The following is a 20,542-nucleotide window of genomic DNA, read 5'->3' on the forward strand; positions in this document are numbered from 1 at the left end:
AGCAAGTGGATTCTGAATGGTATCTGTTCAGTCACTGATGTCTACAGTATCAGAATGATGTTGAGTGTGTGATAATTTGAACAAAAGCAAAGGATCTGTTGACATTGAGGTAACTCAGAATTGAGTGAAATATTCTCATGAACTTCACATGAATTATACAGTGTGCTCTACCAGGCACTCATGCATTTAACACCACATTTGACGTAGGAATATTTTGCTGTCAAGATAATTTGGTGCCTAATACTGTAGTCGATTCTTAAGTTGCTCTCATATTTCAAGGGGAATGAGACCCTGATATACATGTGGATTGAGTGAATGCAGCAATATTAGTATAACACATCACTGAAATTTGAGGAAATTTTACAATCCATTGAAAATTTATCAATTTTTAAAGTTCCGGTACGCTGGATGAGAAGATACTATGTGTACAATTTGTGAAATGTATGTACAACGCTATAAAGAAAATAAAAAGAATTCCACATTTAACTTAATGGTGACATGATGCTAAGGGCAATATTCCCCCTGCTTTCTGAAAGTTTCAACTCAAGTGCTCTTTTATTATGCTAGAAAAGGGATAATATATTGAATTTTCTTTATTTTCTTTTTATTATCCATACATAACATCACAAAATGTTGTAGTTTTCTCATACAGCGACAACTGTACCAAAACTTTACAAATTCAAAACTTTTGAATGGATTTGAATGGAAGAAGATTGAATACTTATGATAACATACATCAGCAGTATTTTCCATGCACAGAAGATAGGAAAGAGCATTCAATGAAAGAATGCTCTACTTTTTAACTGCTTTGCTCTTTTTCTTGAAGACAGCTTTCACCTAGTGAAATTTCATTAAATAAAATGATCTACTTCACACATCTACATTACTACCAAGACATGTCTCAAGCATACCTCACACACCCATGCGCACACACACACACACACACACACACACATGCTAGCCATCGCCAAAATGAATTACAATAAAACCAGACGCATATGAGTTGTGACACTTCTGCGAATTGGAACCGACAGTCTTTATCACAGCTTGAAACTTGCGAATTGCCTTTGGCATTCAATGTATCGTGTAGACAAAAATTTTTGTTTACATTTTACTGTCAAGAATCTTGGCAGCTTGTGAGACTCGGGGAAAAGTTTAACACCCGCAAAAAAATGTCTTGTTTTACAATATGCTCTAGGCATCATGCAGTCATCAGATTTGTACACTGTCTTGTTCTGACACCTTTTCTCTTTGAGTTCTTGGACAACAGTAAACACTGAACACCATATATATTGTACACCGAACACTAAACACCATACACAGCTTTCATGACTGCCCCCTAACCACACTACAGAGTATAACTTTCCTTGTAGAGTAGTCTATTACACTGTAGTTCTTGGTCAATAACGTAAACCCCAAACATATCTCTTTGACTGTCCACCTCTCCACACCAACATTTGTACACACCTCGCTGCTTACTGGCAGTTCCTGGGTAACACTTAACACTTTACACCAGACACACCTCTCACCACATTGACCACCACTTAACACCGCCTAGTACACCTTTTCAGTCATCTTACGTTGAAGTACACTGCAGCAGAAGGCAGCCTAAATTTGCTGGTCAATGCCTTAGTCTAATTTGTACATGTGATTGTGTCAAATGTGGCTCATGAGAATGACATGAAAATGTGGCTCATGAGAATACATGAAAATGTGCAATTCCATTCCTTCTAATCCTTGCCAAAATTTAATCAAGCCATCCCTGTTCAAATAGTTGACGACACTCTGTTTGAAAGTCCTCTCAGACCTGAATTTGAATATGATTACAACACTTGACATCAATTTGCATCAATCCACGTAATTCAGAAAATGAAAAACATTCTCCCTTCATACGCACACCCATCAGCTGCTCACACTTACATTAATCAAACTTTAGTAAAATATCTTCAAGGTGGAGACTACAGAGGATGTAATATTCTTATTTTATTAATCACAACTTTTATGCAATTCAATGTATAGGTTATCTGCATGAAAATGCCACACATGTCTACTTACCAAGACAGCGTCTTAAATATGTTTTGGAGATCACTATGAACAAGCCTTTTATAAGAGGGCCTATGCTTAATTACAAGTCTATTTCCACATTTTCCTTATTCATACAAATTTGAGTGTATCAAGGAAATCTGCCAGGCTGCACTGAGCTAATGCTTGTAAGTTGTTGTTGTTGTTTTTGTTCTCTCTCGTTCCCTTTCTTTCCCCCCTCCGAGATTCATAGTCCTTCCTGCCTGAGTATACACTCCTTTTATATATTGAAGGGCTGCAAACAATAGCAATATAAAATCAAAGAGATAAAAAAAAAATGAAGGGGAGATTTTTATGTGTTGTTGCTTTCATCTCAATCCACCAGTGCAGTTCCAAAATCATATGAACCCATAGAGGACAAGCTGATTTTGCTGTAACACACATTTCCCATGGACACCTTCCCAAGTATACTCTGGTCTAGCCTTCAATGGGTTAAAGGACAAGTTCACCTTCATAGACATGTGGGTTGAGTAAATGTAGCAATATTAGTAGAACACATCAGTGAGAGTTTAAGCAAATCGGACAATCCATTAAAAAGTTATGAATTTTTAAAGTTTCTGCTCAGTCATGGCTGGATGAAAAGACTACTATAGCTTGTGATGTCACATGAGTACAATGATATAAAGAAAGAATAAAGAAAATTCAACATATTTCCATTTTTCTCGCATAACAAAAGAACACTCGACTTCTCTCTTTCAGAAGACAGGGGGAATAATATTACCCTTAACATACGTCAGTAGCAAGTCGAAGAAATGTGCACTTTATTCAAAAAGTAAAGTTTTGTGAAATTCTCTTTTTATTTTCGTTATGTAGTTGTACGCATATGACATCATACACTGTAGTAGTCTTCTCTTCCAGCAGTGACTGCGCAGATACTTAAAATATCCGTAACTTTTGAACGGATAGTTTCCTCAAACTTTCACTGATGTGTTCGACTAATATTGCTGCATTCTCTCAATCCTTATGTATATGAAGGTGGACTTGTCCTTTAAGGACATGTCATAGTTTCACTTTTCAGCAAGTACAATCTTGTATGCTCACAGACTTGGCAGGGCTGACATTAGTTCAACAAAAGAGATACAGAATGAGTGCCTCTTTCTGGAATTAAGTCTTTGAATTGCTGAAACAAAGCAGGATAACAGAATCCACAAATGTGGAACCAAGAAAAGGGGGGGGGGGGGAATTAAACTACTGACAAAACCAATGGAAAGTCCTTCTCATGTAGTCACCTACCATGTATCTGCCCTATGAGTATAAAGCTTGCCAATGCTAAGCAGACCTATAAGATATATAAATACTTAATCTGCACAGAAAGTTCAGTCTGCTTTACTATTGCAAAAGTTACAATCCTTTCAAGTTGTCAAACAAGATCTGTAGAACACATGCTCATCTCATTACATAATTTTGAAATGCAAAATTTCTCGAAATTATACATTAATGTGACTTATTCACATAAAATATGGACTAACAATTTCCTAAAGGTAGTGAAGGAGAATACATGTGAGTCCATGTCAAAAAGATGGTAACTGCACAGCATAGCACAGTAGTAATATTTAGATCTCTGACATGTGCTCAGTTGCAAAAAAAAAAAAAATTGAATAATGAATAATAATAATAATAATAATAATGATAATAATAATAATAATAATAATAATAATAATACAGTGTATTTAGAGTTTGCTTAGGCTGGGGAGATGATGAAGCAATACAAGTAATATTTTTGTCATTAAAATTCATGACTATAATTCAAGCAAAACTAATAAACTAATGTGATTTACAAGCACTCCCCTCTCCCCAAGCCATGCCCACTCCCTAAGCCACTCCTTCTCCCTAAGCCACGCCTTCTCCCTAGGTCACGCCTTCTTCCTAAACCACGCCTTGTTATCCCTAAACCATGCCCTCTCCCCAAGCCATGCCCACTCCTCAAGCCACTCCTTCTCATGTGTCACGCCCTCTCCCTAAGCCACCCCATCTCCATAAGCCACACCTTCTCCCTCAGTCACACTCTGTCCCTAAGCCACACCCGAGGCTTCTGCATCCTCCATTTCAGCCTCATCGGCAATGTGGAAGTCTTCCAGCATCTCCTGTAGACTGATGCGGGGTGCGGCCTCGTCGTCACTACTCTCCACCGCCACATTCTTGTTGGAGTCTGTGGGGTTGAGGGAGGAAAAGAGGGGAATTATCCATGTTAGAGCATTTCAGTCCCTTCAGAGAAATTATACCATATTGGCAATATATGAATAATAACCAGCTCTAAAACTTGACTAAAATGATTTGAGGCAATGAAGGTATATGCAACTATCTACATAAAAATGGACAACATTAATGATTTCACAACCTTTCCCCACATCAATTCCAAACTTCCAGTGCGCAACATAGGCCTACCTGGTAAACGATAATTCAACATATTTTTGCCTACTAGGAGGTATTTATTCACGTTGTTCCGCCAAAATGTCATAATAAAATTGTTCATGTGTGAGTTTCTTCAATTATATTAATGAATGAGCTAATATCTTTCTTTCATGTAAAATTGTTCATGTTTTGAAATCTGGGGTTGGTTATAACCACCTATCCCCCGCCCCCAACATTATCCTCCTAAAGTCTGGTTTGAGTGGAGTGGGAGAAAGCAGTATCAATGGCATCACCTTATGACATTTCTTGGTGAAGAATAACTGAACCATAACGATCCAGATGACTTTTCCTACTACTAAACTATCAAAAGCTTTTTCCTGCTGGAAGCACGAGGGCAGCATACCACGATAGATGTTGACATTCCTCCGGTAATCTTCATCCTCCTCCAGGTCTTCCAAGAATCCGATGAAGTCTCTGTCTGCTTCGTCCTGGTTCAACATCGCTCTCTCCTTGGTCATTGTCTTCAGTCGCCAGTTGCGCCTTCGATGTCGACGATGTCGGTCACCGTAGTGTTTCCTGACCAACACGACGTCTGGGAGTCGATCGGCTTTCATCTTTAATTAAAAGGAAGATTTAAATTGCCAGTACTGATGATAACATTCTCACTATCCAAAAGTCAATGCACAGAAAAGGCAAGATTAAATCATGGTGCAATGAGGAAGGTGAAGGCCGTGTCACACCAGCCTTGCGTGTGACTTGCAAAGAACAATTTTGACTACCCAGAGGTCCCCGTAGATGATCCGCACATGACAGTACCTAGCATTATCTCAAAAGTAGTCGCCCGGAGGTGCGCACGCATATTTTTTTACCCGCAACCGTGTTTAGGCCCTGTCACACCTTTCCGGGCAAGCTACTCGGGCTTGTTACGTGTAGGGATTTTCTAGCATACCGGACATTCCTGAGGGCGGAAAAGGATTTGTGCGAGTCAGCGCATGTGTCTTACTTGCTGGACGCGTTATACTTGCGAGTATACTGTGTGACCTTTGTACCAGTCGCGTGGGGGCTGACAACTCAGTGAAGGAATTCCTCTAATGGAATGGCTGAAATCTCACAGAATTTCATTATCTTTCCTGCATACGGGACTGCAAAGTACCTGCGTGGGAATTGCCTGGGAAGTACTGCCGCTAAGGGTCTCCTACTGACGTCCTGCGTGGACCTCTACGGGCATTCCCGCGACTCACCCGGAAAAAGTTTTGGTCATGCTCAAAACTTGGCTGCGGTTAAATCGGACTTGCGTGAGCACCTCCTGGCAACTACGCGCTAGATACTGTCAGGTGCGGACCAACTGCGGAGAGCTCCGGGGAGTAAATTTGTTTCCCCGCAAGTCAAGCCGCAGAAGTTCCCCCGTACGGTATGACAAGGCATGAATGAAAATTGCAAACATTCTTGTTCGCCCGCTGAAAATCTTCTACGTGCTGGAAACTACCTCCTCGCCACAAGCCCGCGTAGCTTGCCCGGAATGGTGTGACACGGCCTTAAAGGAGAACTATTCCTATTGAGGACAGAATGATTCTGCATGAGCTAAAATTTATGTAAATAAATGTTTTCTTTTCTGAATTACAACTTGTCAGACGTTTTCATGTGTTGTCAATTTTTGTGGTTGCAAGGGTCTAGTAATTTTTATTTCCCTGTTCATGAAATAAACTTGTAAGAAAGAGTCACAAGTGACAATACAAGTATGTAATGTTTTTACATTCCCAAAACATCAATAAGAAGTAAGATCTGCATTCAAAGTACAGTACTAGCATGTTGCTATGTCCCAGGTATTGTTATGTCATGGTCTATGCAGCATGCTACACCTACAAGTATAGCACTTTCTTGTTGCACGCAATCCAGAGCCGGCTAACCTTGATTTTTAAATTTTTTTATCTCAGAAATGATACTTTGCAGTTCAAAGGCGACTTGAGAAATTTTGTGAAAATAAAACCACTGTGAACATTTCAGCGTGTACAATATATCCCTTGAGAACAGAATGCTTTCGTGTCATGATGAAAGAGAGAGAAATGCCAATGTACTTCTATGCCAAGAAAAATATGGTAAAATACAGGGCAGTAAAGATAATTGATAAAGATAAATAAAGATTGCCTAAAGATAAAGACTATGATAATGAAATCATTGACAATCATTAAGAAAAAAATAGAAGCCAATCCTACATATCTATCAAACACAAAGGTGCTTCACAGTGTGTACTATTTGCATGAACTGAATTTACTGATTGTTTCAAGCCTGCTGGTTAATATATTCATGAATATGCTATACTTCAAATATTTAAACATTCAGAGTAAATTTGTCAGTCCATTGCAAAATTGATTTATTACCACAAATTAAATGTGTGCTTTCTGGTAGAGAGCAGGAAACTGTCACTCTTATTCACAGCAACAAAAGTGCAAACAGCTGCTGGTAGGGTTTATCTCACAAATATTACAAACACATGATATCCATCAGGTGAAGTTAAGCAGAGCCTCACACACAGCTATCCATCACGACTGTTTGCCACTTGTGTGACACATGACACTTTTGCTTTTGTTCACTTACATTTGAGACAAATCCAGACACTTTTTCCATTACTTATTCATAACCACGAAACATTTCTAGCAGCTGTAGAACAGGAAATCAAAACAAAATTCAACTGCCACTACAGCTGGTGTCAAAATAATATATTCCTGCCAACAAGTTACTGTAAAATGAGGAATGTTCGCGTGCATTTAGATTTCGCAAATTTTGCAAGCCAAGATTCGCGAAACTGAAATGCATGCGAAAGTTCTTGTCTACACCATATGCATTGAATGTTAGAGGTAACTCGTGAAAATTTTATGCCGCGAAAATATCGTTTTACAGTTCTTCAGTTAATATTAAAGAATCTCTTTTCTCCCTGGTCCAATCACAAAATATCCCACCCCTCATCAACTCCACACACAAATTTCAGCACCTGGGGTAGAGTTTTGTGTTCCACCATCAATACATCTTACACAGTGGGTGTTAGAAGAGTTCTGCTTGGCTACTCTAAGCAGACAGGTGCTTCTAATTGGATATCACGTGTCACTTTGGATCTATCACTCAAACCAGTGATAAGCACACCATGTGTTGATGTCATTTCCATCTTTATAACTTTCATAGACTAGACCTAGACAGTGACTCATGCAATGTGAAGGCTGCCAGACTGCTGAACACTTGATTCTTGTTGTGAGGAAACTCAGCATTCACAATTTTCTCATGTAATAAATCCACTGCAAATCGTATGCCAGTACCCTAAATTGCTAGTGGTCATAGAATTTGAGCGATCTGCAATAGCATGGTTTGCGGGCAATCCGTGTAAAATTTTGCCTTTGTTCTCCCACAGATCTGTTCTCACGAAAAGTTGGCTTGCACGATTACTGCTTTCCAGTGAAATATATTCATGAATATTTATTTGATATATATTCATGAAGATTTCTTACAGGTAGAAACCAAGCTATGTTTTAGTCACAATTTTTGACAGATAGAATAAAAGTTGCAATTATCCAAGAGTTCTTACAGATGGATCTAATTTGAGAGTTTCCAAGGTAAGACAGCGAGCCTACCTGCTCAAGATGTTTGTTGTTGATGTTTGAGTTGGCAAGATCCAACCCCATGACAGAGTCTCCTGCTGACAGAAGGTGACCCAGATGGGTACGGCAGTGGTACTGGGTGTCGACCACACCCATGTCTTGGCTCCTCATCACCCAGACGTCTGCCAGCAGGTGCTGAGAGGTCAAACATCATAGGAAGCAATGAGAGTCTCAAACTACTGAACCATCTCACACATCAAACATAAACTTATTGAAAAAAAAAATATTGCAGTGAAAGGAAATGAGTAATATGAAAACAGTAAAGTTCATGTATCCCTTTTGCAGCCCTGATTAGTTTCCTTTGATAAGCTGGTATATTGTAGAAGGACACATTGGTGTTTCAGACATTTCCTCAGAATAATAAAACTTGAGTCTTCTTTATGCTGGAGGGGGAAACATTGCTACAGATTGTCAGTGAATTCATTAGGACCCTGATCCTCCCATTATTCTTTATACAATTAGATTTTCATTTATTTTTTCAGAAACTCTGAGGTATATTACCGTGAAATTTCATACATAATGTTGGGAGACATTACCCTTCAACCATGCAAATTTTTGTGACGTGTGCAAAAGGGATATGCAACCTTTAACCCTCACCTTCTTTGACTTGGCCCCGCCTCCTTTCACATGCCTGATTTCTCCATCAGGGATTCTCTCCACCTGTAACACAGTGTATTCAGTCAGCTGATGAGGGTCGCATAGTGAGCTGAACGGATTCCTCCAGTACGTCGTCGCATTCATCTCAGCAACTGTTTTGGGTAACAATGCAATAAAATATAATACTAACACTTTTGTAGTGTTCTTCATGTCCGGCGGAACCATTCAAAGGAATACATAAGGTGTCATCACTTTGGCCCCCACTTTTTTTAACCGGGAAGTACGTAAGTGGCACTAAAAAGAAATAGATAGAGATCTTGAAGGTTATATTTCTTTCTGCTGAAGACCCCCCCCCCCCCCCCCTTTTTGTTAGCTCATGAAACCTGAAGAGCATTTCTGTGACAAATTTGCTCTTAGCCAATCAGATTCGAGGATCTCGGCAGCTTATAACAACTATGACAACTTGTCACTGATAACAAGTATTATGAAACGGGGCCCTGGTAGTATCAAGAAGTTACTTGGGATTTTCTGGGATAGAAACTCTTACCTTGTAAAGTGTTTGGGTCAATAAGCTGCACAGTGCTACACACACGGTAGCACACACATAGCTGACCAATGTTACCCAGAGACGCAGCTAGCTTCTTAGGTAGACACACCACGTTATCCTGGCAGAGAAATCAAACAAGGAGGAGAGGGGGATTAATCTCAAGACAACTTAATCCACTTTCATAATCCATACATACAAACATTGACACACTCACATTCAAGATATATATTCCTTTTCACATACAAATACAAGGGCACACACACATATATGCGTACACATTGGTGACAACCATCCAAACATATTAATACATACATACACATATTCAAACTTACATACATATACTTATCTTTTTTACACACATAAAAAAGTGAGAAAAAAAAGGTAGAAAGTGAGAGAGTGACAAATGTATGATTGATTCAATAACACAGAAGTCATCTAAACTTTGCATCACGGAAGACTTAAAAAAAAATCTTGTCCAAACATAGCATGTGTCCAATCACATTATATTTAGCATTTAAACAGTTCTTGGCAGAGGCATTTGGAAAAGAACTCCTAGTGGCCATTGCATGGCATAGATAAACATACTTATGAATATGAAACATACTTCAAGTTTTGAAACTCATGACATCTTATCGCACTGTTGAAACAAAGAGACCTAAATTCACAAAAACTTTCACCATGGTCCAAATTTAGACCATGGTGTAAAGTAAGCGTGAAATAGGCATACAAACTGTCCCTTCGATGTTACTAGATGTCTGTTGGCATACGCAATGAATCTGTCAAGTGCATTTACGCAGAACAAATTTGCACTAACCATGGTTTAGATTTCAACTACCTTTGTAAATTTGAGCCAGAGTGTTTCAGACAAATATACAGATACATTGTAGATAGACATTGTGGTAGATTTGTTCATAGACGCATCAACTCACCTTGCAAATTGGAACAATCTCCACAGAAAAGGTATACTTGTAGTTGTATGTGTTGTTGTGGATGTCATGGGATATCAGTTGTTGAGACAGTTTGTACCTAGCAAGGAGAGAAAGAAAGAGATTATGATTCTATTAATACACAGGGCGTACTACACACATATCAAGATGTTTGCAAACATTTCTTCTGTTTTTGTGTTTTTACCTTCTGCATTGTCTTTCAACTCCTCACAATCCAATAATACTGTTTGGCAGAAAAATTTTCCATCATGAGAATTATGAACACTCCTGAAGATGAAAATCACTGTTTAGATATCAATTCATAACAAATTTTTCTCCGAGAACTTGTGTGAATTGTTTGCATCAAACATATCTCTCTTATACCTTTAGCCAAGTCATTAACCCGAGCCAAGTTATTAATGAGTCCCGAGAATACGCGGACAGTTGTCTACGGGAAATGCGTGTTGTAGCACAATCAGCCCGTCCTCAACGGGTTAACAGAAAAGACCCAGATCATTTGGGAGATGAATTAACCCAATGAGACATCAACTACTGGGATAAATGGCAAGCAAAAATATTTGCAAGCTTTTATTTTCCTGCTAGTTTTTGGTTGTGCTAAAGTTTGAACACTGTGAAAATTTCCATATTTAGATTAGTTGAAAAAGCAGAGATACAGTCATTCTATAGAACTTTGCTCAGTGCTATAATCAATCGATGAATTAAATGCCAGTGATTTTCAAGTGGAAATATACTGTAAAACATGATATATTCGCGGCATTAATTTTTCGCGAATTGGAGCCGACGGCCTTTTTTGCGGCATGAAATTTTCGTGAACTGCCCCTGGCATCCAATGCATATAGTGTAGACAAGAACTTTCGCGTGCATTTTAATTTTGCAAATCTTGGCGCTCGTGAAATTCACGAAATTAAAATGCATGCGAACATTCCTCGTTTTACAGTAAAAGATTTCCACCTATCTAAAATGATACATGATAATTTGCCTACAACTGTATGTTTCATTACTTTTTTTCCCCATTAAAGAGTAGATGTTTTGAGAGTTGTTAGTTTAAATATGCTTAAATGCGAGAAAAGTGGTTGTCCTCCTTTATATGTGTTTGTGTGTACGGGTGCACTGGTCTATGTAAAGTTGGTTAACAATATTTTATCATCACTGGAACTTTATCTCTGTAGGAATGAGACAGGATGCTTCACTAATATCTGTTAACAACACCTCAACATACTGTCATTTTTTTTTTTTTGTGGATATGAATTGCAACTTTTTTTTTTCAACTTTTGAAGATAAACATTTGATAACCATCCTTGTTATAATCACTCATTGGAGACAGGAGTTTTCTGCAATCCACTCACCGACTTTCTGTATAAAATCTCATGAGATGACATACAACATGCCAAAAGTAGACATGCTATTAAATAAAAACAAAAACTTCCTTCAAGTTTTAAAACATAGACCATAACTCTTTTTGTAGATTCAATTTCACTTCTCATAAATACAGAGACATCTTGACTTGAAGAGAAAGATTTCACAGCATGTCATCATTAATATTGAAATGAGAAAAAAAGGGAGCAATCATCATAACTTTTAGCTCCAAATACTGTAAAATGAGGAATTTTCGGGTGCATTGTAATTTCACGAAATTCGCGAGCGGCAACATTTGCGAAATTAAAATGCATGCGAATGTTCTTGCCTACACAATATATATTGGATGCCAGTGGCAAGTAGCACAAATTTCATGCTGCCAGAAAGGCCATCGGCTCCAATTCACGAAATTTTCATGCCGCGAATATATCAAGTTTTACAGTACTCTGTGTTTCATAAGAAAAGAGATCAAGCTTTAGACAAATAAATTCTTAAAACTATTAATAACTAATTACAGCATAGAATTATCAATTCACTTTGAAAAAGAGCAACATTTAACATTTGATAAATAACTGCTACTTATACCCCTGCTGCATTCAATACTAAAAAGTGCAAGGATCACAATGATGTCAGCTGCTCTTTTCTTACTTGCATGGCACAGCTGCAAGAAGAAAGTCCACCATCTTGCGAGCTCCGTTGGACTGGTCCTTGCTGGCGTAGTAGAAGTCGATACCCTCATCATGCTGTTTGACATTCAAACAGTTTACATGGAGGTTGTGCTTTAGGATCATCTGCTCCAGGTAGTAAAATGTCCTCTTGTGACTTGTCTGGTGGGAGAACAGGACGAGATCAATATCAAGTCTACTATTCTTTGTTTGTCTGGGTCATTGACATCGCTATTTTCTCTGTGATTTCTGCTATGATGTAAATTCACTGCATTCAAAATCTCAATCTATCAAACTGGAAAAAAAGAGTTTGATGTTTGTTTGTGTTTATTTTTCATCTGACAAGGCAGCGAGATATCCCACGTTCAGCTGCAATAGCTGGTCTTCCATGGGGTCCACATGGATGCAAGATGGGACCACTTCACTGGGTTATACACCCTGCGTTTTGTGATAAATGAATGAAGCAGGATCTTTACATACTGTATAAAGCTGTTAATATCGCGAGGGTTTAATTTTCGCGAATTTCGCAAATCACTGTTGGACCGCAAATTTAACACGTGAAAATGTTGCCATGCGCTCGGGTAATAGAGCATGTAGGTCAGAATTATGTCCATTCGCAAAAACAACATCTCGCGAAAATGTCCCTAATCTCCTCATTCGTGAAAATATCTGCACTCGAAAATACCAGCTTATACAGTACATGGGTTGTGACTCTCTCACACATGGGAACTCCATTTTATGTCCTTTCCAAAGGATAGAATGTTTTTCCTCAACTACAGCGGACAGCATGGTAACACACAACATCACTCATCAAGACTCATCAGGATTCAAACCCACAACCGAGCCTAACCGTTCGGTTGCTGCAAAGCAGATACATTCCCAGCTGAGCCATCTTATCCCTCTCAAAGAGATAACTTTATAACTTCTGTCTTGTTTACACAAGTGTCAATTGTATATCTGTTTAGTCCTACCCCAAAAAAACAAAAGCAAAAACAACAATAACAACAACAAAACCCTTCTAGTTTGCCAGTGTGCTGTGAGGAAATATTTCCTCTTCAAGCTGTTCAGAACGCTTTGTTGATGTTATTTGTAGATGAATACCTTGCTTGAGGGACACAAACTGCGGCTGTTGATCGAACAAAAAGTGACTGGGAAGGGGCGGGTCTTACCTTCTGTCTGACCTGGACCACAGCTCGCCAGAAATCCTTTGCCTCCACACGGTGACAGTCTGAGCACATCTGGCCCTGGACCACATACTCCACCACAAAGACCTGCTGTAGGATAGCACCGCTCTGTACTTCCTTCTGGATCGTCAGTTTGACCTTTAACCTCTTGGAGTGGGGCTCGGTCCATACAAAGCCTGCATCAATTAAGCGAACCTACACAAAGAAGGTACACAACAAATCAAACAGACAATCGTTAATAATTTTGACGAAGGAAGGAAATGGCTAAATATCGTAATAATGGAAGCAAAACAGTGGCTACAAGCATTCTGGCAAAAACAAAACAAAACACACTCCAACGCCCAAACAAACATGGACAAAACTTAGCAAAATGTGTAAAACTTACCCCTTTTGGAGTTGTCCTTTCATAAGCTGAATAAAATACTCACATAAGAATTTAAGATAATTTTCATATCTCAAAATAAACATCTAAGCACGAAATAATTCCAATTCATTACAAAGCCTTCAACTGACATCCAATTAGATTCTGTAATAACTTGATTCTTCTTCTTCTTCTTCTTCTTATTTTTTTTTAATGCACAATATTATCCAATATGATAGTGTTTTTCTGATGGAAGATGATAACAAAGTGATATTCAGGAAAGGGAAGTAACACAAAGGATGGACTAGAAAGCTATCCTACCTTGGAGAGACCTTTAAGTTTCTTGAGGCACAGACCCAGGAGTTCTCTGGACTCCAAGGCACATGGAACCCACTGGGCTGGAGGCTGCAGGTATCTACACCAACAATGGAAAGTCAGGCTCTTCAGTAAACATTTTACAACATGTTACTCTTTGTAAGATTATTAGCCATAAGACAGTAATGTAAAAGTGGATATTTTTGCGCAACTATATTCTTACGCGCTCAGCCAGGGAAGAAGAGTTTTGCATGCTTTTAAATCCTCAGAATCAAGACATCAACTACTGGAACATACAGGCAGAAAAAATATTCATGTGCTAGTATTTTTTGCACTAGTTTCTGGTTGCGCGAAAATTTAAGCACCACGAAAATATCCGCTTTTACAGTAGTTGGAGTACTGTACAAGAAAAGGATTTTCATGCAAGTAATTTTTTTTTTTTTTTTTTTTTGTGCCCGGTCGAGTCAGAAGAATTCCATTTGTTTCTAAGTTCATGGAGCAAGAACTTTCAATAGCTCACTGCTACCACAGCAGTTAATGCCTTTGTACATTTTATATATTAAAGGGTAACTGGTCAGCATTACAACAGCAAATTCACTTGCAATATAGGACTAGTGAAAATGAAGAAAACTACATGTAGCATTTCATTTTTTTTTTCATTTCAATTTATTTTCATATTTCTCACATATATCACAATAAAGTATATAAATACGAAAATTATACAAAACATAATTCAGATGAGACTTCATCAGAATGTACAGAAGTTTGATTTGGTATAAACACGAGGTCTGTATGCATGCGAATTACACTGTGGTCATAATGCGAAAAAAAAATATGATGGGGCCTGCGTAAAAGCATTAGCTTGTACAGCCGCAGGTCCCTTTCAATCCTACCTTGAGACTAAAGATATCAAATAATATTACACATATAAGCAAAACAATTGTGAGCTTTTGTTTTTGTGCCAATTTTCATGTCATGTAAAATGTGCAAATACAGTTAAACTCGCATAAGTCGATCTTCTCGGGACTGAGCAAAACACATCGACTTAGGCGAGTTTCGACTTGTGCGTAAGTCGAAAAAAAATCGACTTACAGTTACACCACGCGTACATATGTATAATGTACATGTATGTTGTCTACTCTGGAGCCGAGAGCTGGAGCGGCGTGCCCGATAGATGCAGGCCAGGGCTCCACACTAAATTTTATTTTGGTGGCCCGATCGGGCCACCAAAATGATTGATTTTTATTTTTTGGTGGCCCGAAAAACAAAACCAAACAAAACTAAATCGGTCCTACTAAACACAGAAAAATGAATACTAAGTATTACTGAAGTGATACAGGACGGTACCCACGTATAAAATAAATAAATAGAAAATCTAATCATCTTATACCGTTATTCTGAGTTCTAAGATTTAGCAAATAGGCTTATACATTATTATAAAAGTTGATGCCTAATTAGGTGGTCAAATTTACGTTTGAAATGAGAAAGTGGGAGCATTTGCAGACATTTGTAAACATCCGACATTTGTTTTAGCATCGTAAAGAGCCGAATGTTACCGTTAATCATTTTCAAATGTAAAAACAAGCAACCGACATTCATTCTAGGATCTTACGGAGCTAAATATCATCCTTATTCATTTCCGAACGTGAAAGCAAACATCCGCTTTTTATTTTATCATCTGAGCCGATTGATACCTTTAATCATTTCCAAATGTAAAAGAAACAATCTGTTACTTTATTTTAGCATCGTACGGAGCAGAATATTACCGTTATTCGATCTCCAAATTCAAAAGCAAACACCCGACATTTACTTTATGATCGTAAGGAGCCGAATGTTACTGCTGTCCACTTCCGAAAGTGAAATGAATCATCTGAAAATTATTTAAGCATCGTAAGGAGCCGAATGTTATACTGTTTTTCATATTCGAATGTCAAGGCAGACATCCGACATTTACTTTCACCATCAAATGCAGCTGAATGTTATTGTTATTCATTTCGAAATGGTGAATAGCAAATGTCTGATATTTATTTTAGTATCTTAATTATGGAGCAGAATGTTACTGCTATTCACTTCTGAACGTAAAAGCAATCATCTGACATTTATTTTTGGCATCTTCCGGAGCCGAATGTTACAGCTATTTACTTTCGAACGTAAAAAAGCGAACATTCGGCATTTATTTCATCATCGTACCGAGTTGAATATTATTGTTATTCATTTCAGAACGTCAAAGGGATCATTCGATATATATTTTAGCATCTTCCGGAGCTGAATGTTATTGTTATTTACTTTCGAACGTAAAAGTAAACATCCGGCATTTATCTTATCATCGTACGAAGTTGATTATTATTGTTATTCATTTCCGAACGTCAAAGGGATAATTCGACATTTACTTTAGCATCTTCCGGAGATGAATGTAATTGTTATCTAAATTTACTTTCGAACGTAAAAGTAAACATCCGGCATTTATTTTATCATCGTATGAAGTTGAATATCATTATTATGCATATCCGAACGTCAAAGCAAACATTCGACATTTATTTCAGCATCTTCCGGAGCCGTATTTTATCCTAATTCATTTCCGAACGCAAAATCAAATATGTGACATTAATTTCAGCACCGTACGGAACTGAATCTTACCATTGTTCATTTCCAAAAGTATAAGCAAACATCCGACATTTATTTTAGTATTATACGGAGTCGAATATTACCTTTATTCATTTCCAAGAGCAAACATCTGACATTTATTCTAGCATCTTATGGAGCCGATTGTTACCGCTGTTCATTTCCAAAACTGAAGGCAAACATCCGGCTTTTTTGGTGGCCCGGCGTGCGTTTTTGGTGACCCCGTTCGCAAATTAACCTATCGCGAAATCGTGATTCGATTCGCCAAAAGACTCCGCTAAATATAAGGCATAGATCGCTACACTCGGCAGGGGCTACGTCGTCCTTTCACCAGGTCTCGGTAACGGAAACCAAAATCTCGCGTAACTTCTTATCGCGTTACCTATCGTTAAAGTCAACGAAACATTGTTAATTTGCGCTTGGGATCGTTACTCATCGTTACTACAAACGTTAATTTTCCCGATCGTTAGTTTGCGTTACTAACGATTCAGGTGAAACCGCTTGCGTTAATGAAACGTTAATGTTTATTAACGCATTCAAGTTCCTTTTGGTGTATATACTGTATGTAAACAAAAACTGGCGTCTCGTGATTTTGACAGTGATTTATTACACAATAAAATCTTATTCGACTTAGGCGCAGTGAATTCAATGGTTTTTCCGTGAAAGTGTTCTTGGAATTTCATCGACTTAGGCGAGTATTCGACTTAAAAAATTTGACTTGTGAGTGAATTAATACACGTAAGTCAATGGAGAAAAATCAGGACTTTTTAAAATCATTGACTTGTGCGATTATTCGACATATATATGCGACGTCGACTTAGGCGAGTTTAACTGTATGTCCACGCTGCTAAAGCCCCACTTTTACAGCTACTGATTACACTGATAACTGATAAAGATTTTATGATACTACCCCCCCCCCCAAAAAAAAAGAAAAGCTGATAAGAGATAGATGGTATATCAAGAAAAACAAAGGAACTGAGACGTCAATTACAACCAGACATGTGCATGCATCAGAGACTCCAACTCTCCCGCTGAAAGCCCATTTTTGCAAAATCTCCCGTTCTCCCGCTTAAGATTTAATTTCTCCCACCCTGGCTCTGTGTCTCCCGCTTGAAAAGATTTTTTACTTATTACCATCATACATGTATGTTGAAAATAGTGTAGATAGCATGAGAAAGCATCTAGAACCCTAGAGCTTCCAGGGCCCTTAAGCGGGCCCTGGACCCCGGCCGCAAGGAACTTCGCGCTTTGCGCTTGTGATGTGCGCTGTGCACACATCAAATTGGAGTCTCCCGTTTGCTAGGGGTTTCAGGTGGGAGAATCTCCAGATCAGAAGGTGTTTGGAGTTGGAGTCTCTGATGCATGCAGTAATGAAATTGAAAAGATAGTTGAAACAATTAATATGAACTTTGCTCTCTAATTTGTGACTCAGTACTGCAAAGTTCTCACAGGACACAGCTACATGTTGGACTGCTATTTGGTACCATTGTATTATCTGGAAAGATTCAACCAAACTATACACAGAAACTCCATTGTCAGTATCAGAAGAAAGTACCATGCACTGGAAACTTTGTGTCTTTCTGTTTCCAACCTCAGCATCAATGAAGATCATAAACTATTTAGTGCTCCCTCATGACATTGTAAGCAAAGAAAGCGTGTGTCAACAATTTCGAGATCATTTTCAGCCTCTTGTCAACGTTACCTCTCACAGCCTTTACAGAAGTAGATGGAGGCTTGCTTCGGGATCCCTTCAGTGATGTCAACCTGTGTTCTCAGACACGCCACACACGTGTTGGCTGGGTTGGGTTGTATTGGTGTTCCACATTGACAACACAATCTGGAAAGAAATCAAACAAAGAGGCTGGACTCTTTATCAAACACTATCAACTCTTATACCAAATCCTAATGGAATACACTTAAAGCATTATTCACCATACTTTCTTTCTTGATGGAGTACAATGTACATGTATTTTACTCCAAACCTTTCATAACATATATTTTGCAGAATCTAAACTACAACATGTATAAAGTACATCCGCTGGATTATGAAAGGTTTTGTCTCAGTTACACTGCACTGAAGCAAATAAAATAACAAATCCCAAGAAATTAAGTCCTCAGGACTGAGGAAGGTTGAATTGGATGATGCCAAGAAAGGGCCGGGGCCATTCAACAGATCCAATCCTGAGCATGGAGAGTTCAACGTGATGCATGATGATGATGTATCTGAAGGGGTGGCCGGGTGATCAAATTATGCAATCTGGATTATGATATTTCTGTTTCCAGTCTCGCGCATCGGAGTGGACTAGAGTAAAATATCCCGTTTGCGGCAGTTTAAGCATTGTTGAGGGTTTTTCCAACTTGTAAACAAATCAGGCAAATTATTTTCAACCATTTCATATATCATAGACAAGATTATTCATTAACGCAATTGTTTTCATGAAAGAAATTTACCATTGACCAATGCAGTTTTCATGATTTACCAGGGCAAAACCCGGCACAATTTTCGCCGATAAGGGCGATATGCGACGTAGTATTTCAGCTTGCGGCACGATGTACAATCCCTATGCAATACGCGCGTGCTCCGCGATCTTTAGCTGAACGCCTTCACATGTCTCGCGAACATTGCGTAAGCGCCAATTCCCATTGCGAAAGCACGTGAAAATAGCGTGCGCACATGCATTGGCCGCAAACAAGATCGCAATTCTGGCGGTGTTGTTGATGTCTTTCTCGTGTTTTTCTCATTTTTTTTTCGATGGTAACATCCACTTTCCGAAAAAAATGGCGGCCCACATCAGCTCGCGAAAGTTCTATTTTATGTGAGGATATGTTTTCAAAATCTATGAACATCGAGAAAACGACAAAAAATCCAGTTTCTTGGACCATTGTTTCTTAACTGTTATGTTAAGAAGTACCGAAAATTTCATTTTGGATGCGATATGTTGTCATTTAGGTGAGAAAATTTCACTTTCGTCAGAGATCGTGCCCATTTTATCGGTTGGTTTTTGTTGATTGCTAGTGTGTTAGTGCAATGCTGTGTTTAGCTGTATATTACCGTGTATGTTGTACCTGCCGCGAACGGCTGCACGGCCGCTTACAGACGCAGTTACTCTAGGTCGTCTAGGCCTCTCGAGGCTGAGAAATCTGCTTAATCTACAGTCCGCTGGATTGTCCAGATGCAACCCAAGAACAAAAGAGAATGAAAAATCAGGTGGGAGGAACGTTCCACTGACGCCCGACCTGGGATGGGACCCCTCATGAAAAGTGAAGCAAGAATATCAACAAGCCAAAAAGAAAGACAAACAAGGAACTTGCCGATTCTCTCTTCAAGACTACTGTACATCTTCCCTTGTGAACAACTTAAACTCATGACATACATTATAATAGCTATCAATAATAAATCTGAGAAAAAGACTGGTATTTTCACAGACAATAAATGGTCTATTTGCAGTCTTACTCTACATTATTTTATATAGGCTTAGCCTAAACATGTTGCTGACATACAAATATTGTCTTCACTGACACAGAAGTTGATACACGGGACTGGCTGGGCTCGTGTTCACAGCACACAGGTTACGAAACATGTGGCCGACAAATCTCCACGCTAACAAGCCAATTTCACTACATATCACAGAAATACTTACATGGTAGACTCTGTAGATGCTTGTGTTTCAATGTACTCCATGACTGAATATTGCTGCGGAAAAAAAGGGCGATGATTTTGTTCGTCTTTAGAGGCCGTGTAGCGGGTCCCCAATCTGCGCCGTCTAAAAAAAACACGCTGGCTGGAGATATGTGTGGCAAAGTAAATGTATTGCGCTGAGTCTATCCACGTTGCGCAATTTCTCTCTTTCACACACACTCCAATGT

General features: G+C 38.7%; 1 protein-coding gene across 1 annotated transcript; it reads right to left on the minus strand.

Annotated features, from left to right (window-relative positions):
- Window positions 1-4,094: 4,094 nt before the first annotated feature.
- LOC139725083 (60S ribosomal export protein NMD3-like) lies at window positions 4,095-20,446 on the minus strand. Its single transcript, XM_071636172.1, has 11 exons — window positions 20,317-20,446; window positions 18,378-18,512; window positions 14,060-14,153; window positions 13,363-13,572; window positions 12,177-12,355; window positions 10,155-10,251; window positions 9,226-9,343; window positions 8,679-8,830; window positions 8,055-8,216; window positions 4,838-5,048; window positions 4,095-4,231 (listed from the first exon to the last, which is right to left on the minus strand). The coding sequence occupies exons 1-11, from the start codon at window positions 20,355-20,357 to the stop codon at window positions 4,095-4,097; spliced, it is 1,536 nt and encodes a 511-aa protein (XP_071492273.1). The 5' UTR covers window positions 20,358-20,446.
- Between the last annotated feature and the right edge of the window lie 96 nt (window positions 20,447-20,542).

Source organism: Diadema antillarum, unplaced genomic scaffold (assembly GCF_040938485.1).
Source record: "Diadema antillarum isolate AM-2024a unplaced genomic scaffold, OU_Dant_1.0 seq00000015_RagTag, whole genome shotgun sequence".
Classification (NCBI taxonomy): Eukaryota; Metazoa; Echinodermata; class Echinoidea; order Diadematoida; family Diadematidae; genus Diadema; species Diadema antillarum.

Bases quoted from the DNA above. Each gene is read 5' to 3' on its own strand.
- LOC139725083 (XM_071636172.1), bottom strand. From the start codon at position 20,357: ATGGAGTACATTGAAACACAAGCATCTACAGAGTCTACCAT. The intron at 13,573-14,059 runs GTAGGATAGCTT...TTCTTTGTGTAG, and splicing joins AACTTAAAGGTCTCTCCAAG to GTTCGCTTAATTGATGCAGG. The intron at 10,252-12,176 runs GTAAGAAAAGAG...TCTCCTTGCTAG, and splicing joins CTTGCAGCTGTGCCATGCAA to GTACAAACTGTCTCAACAAC.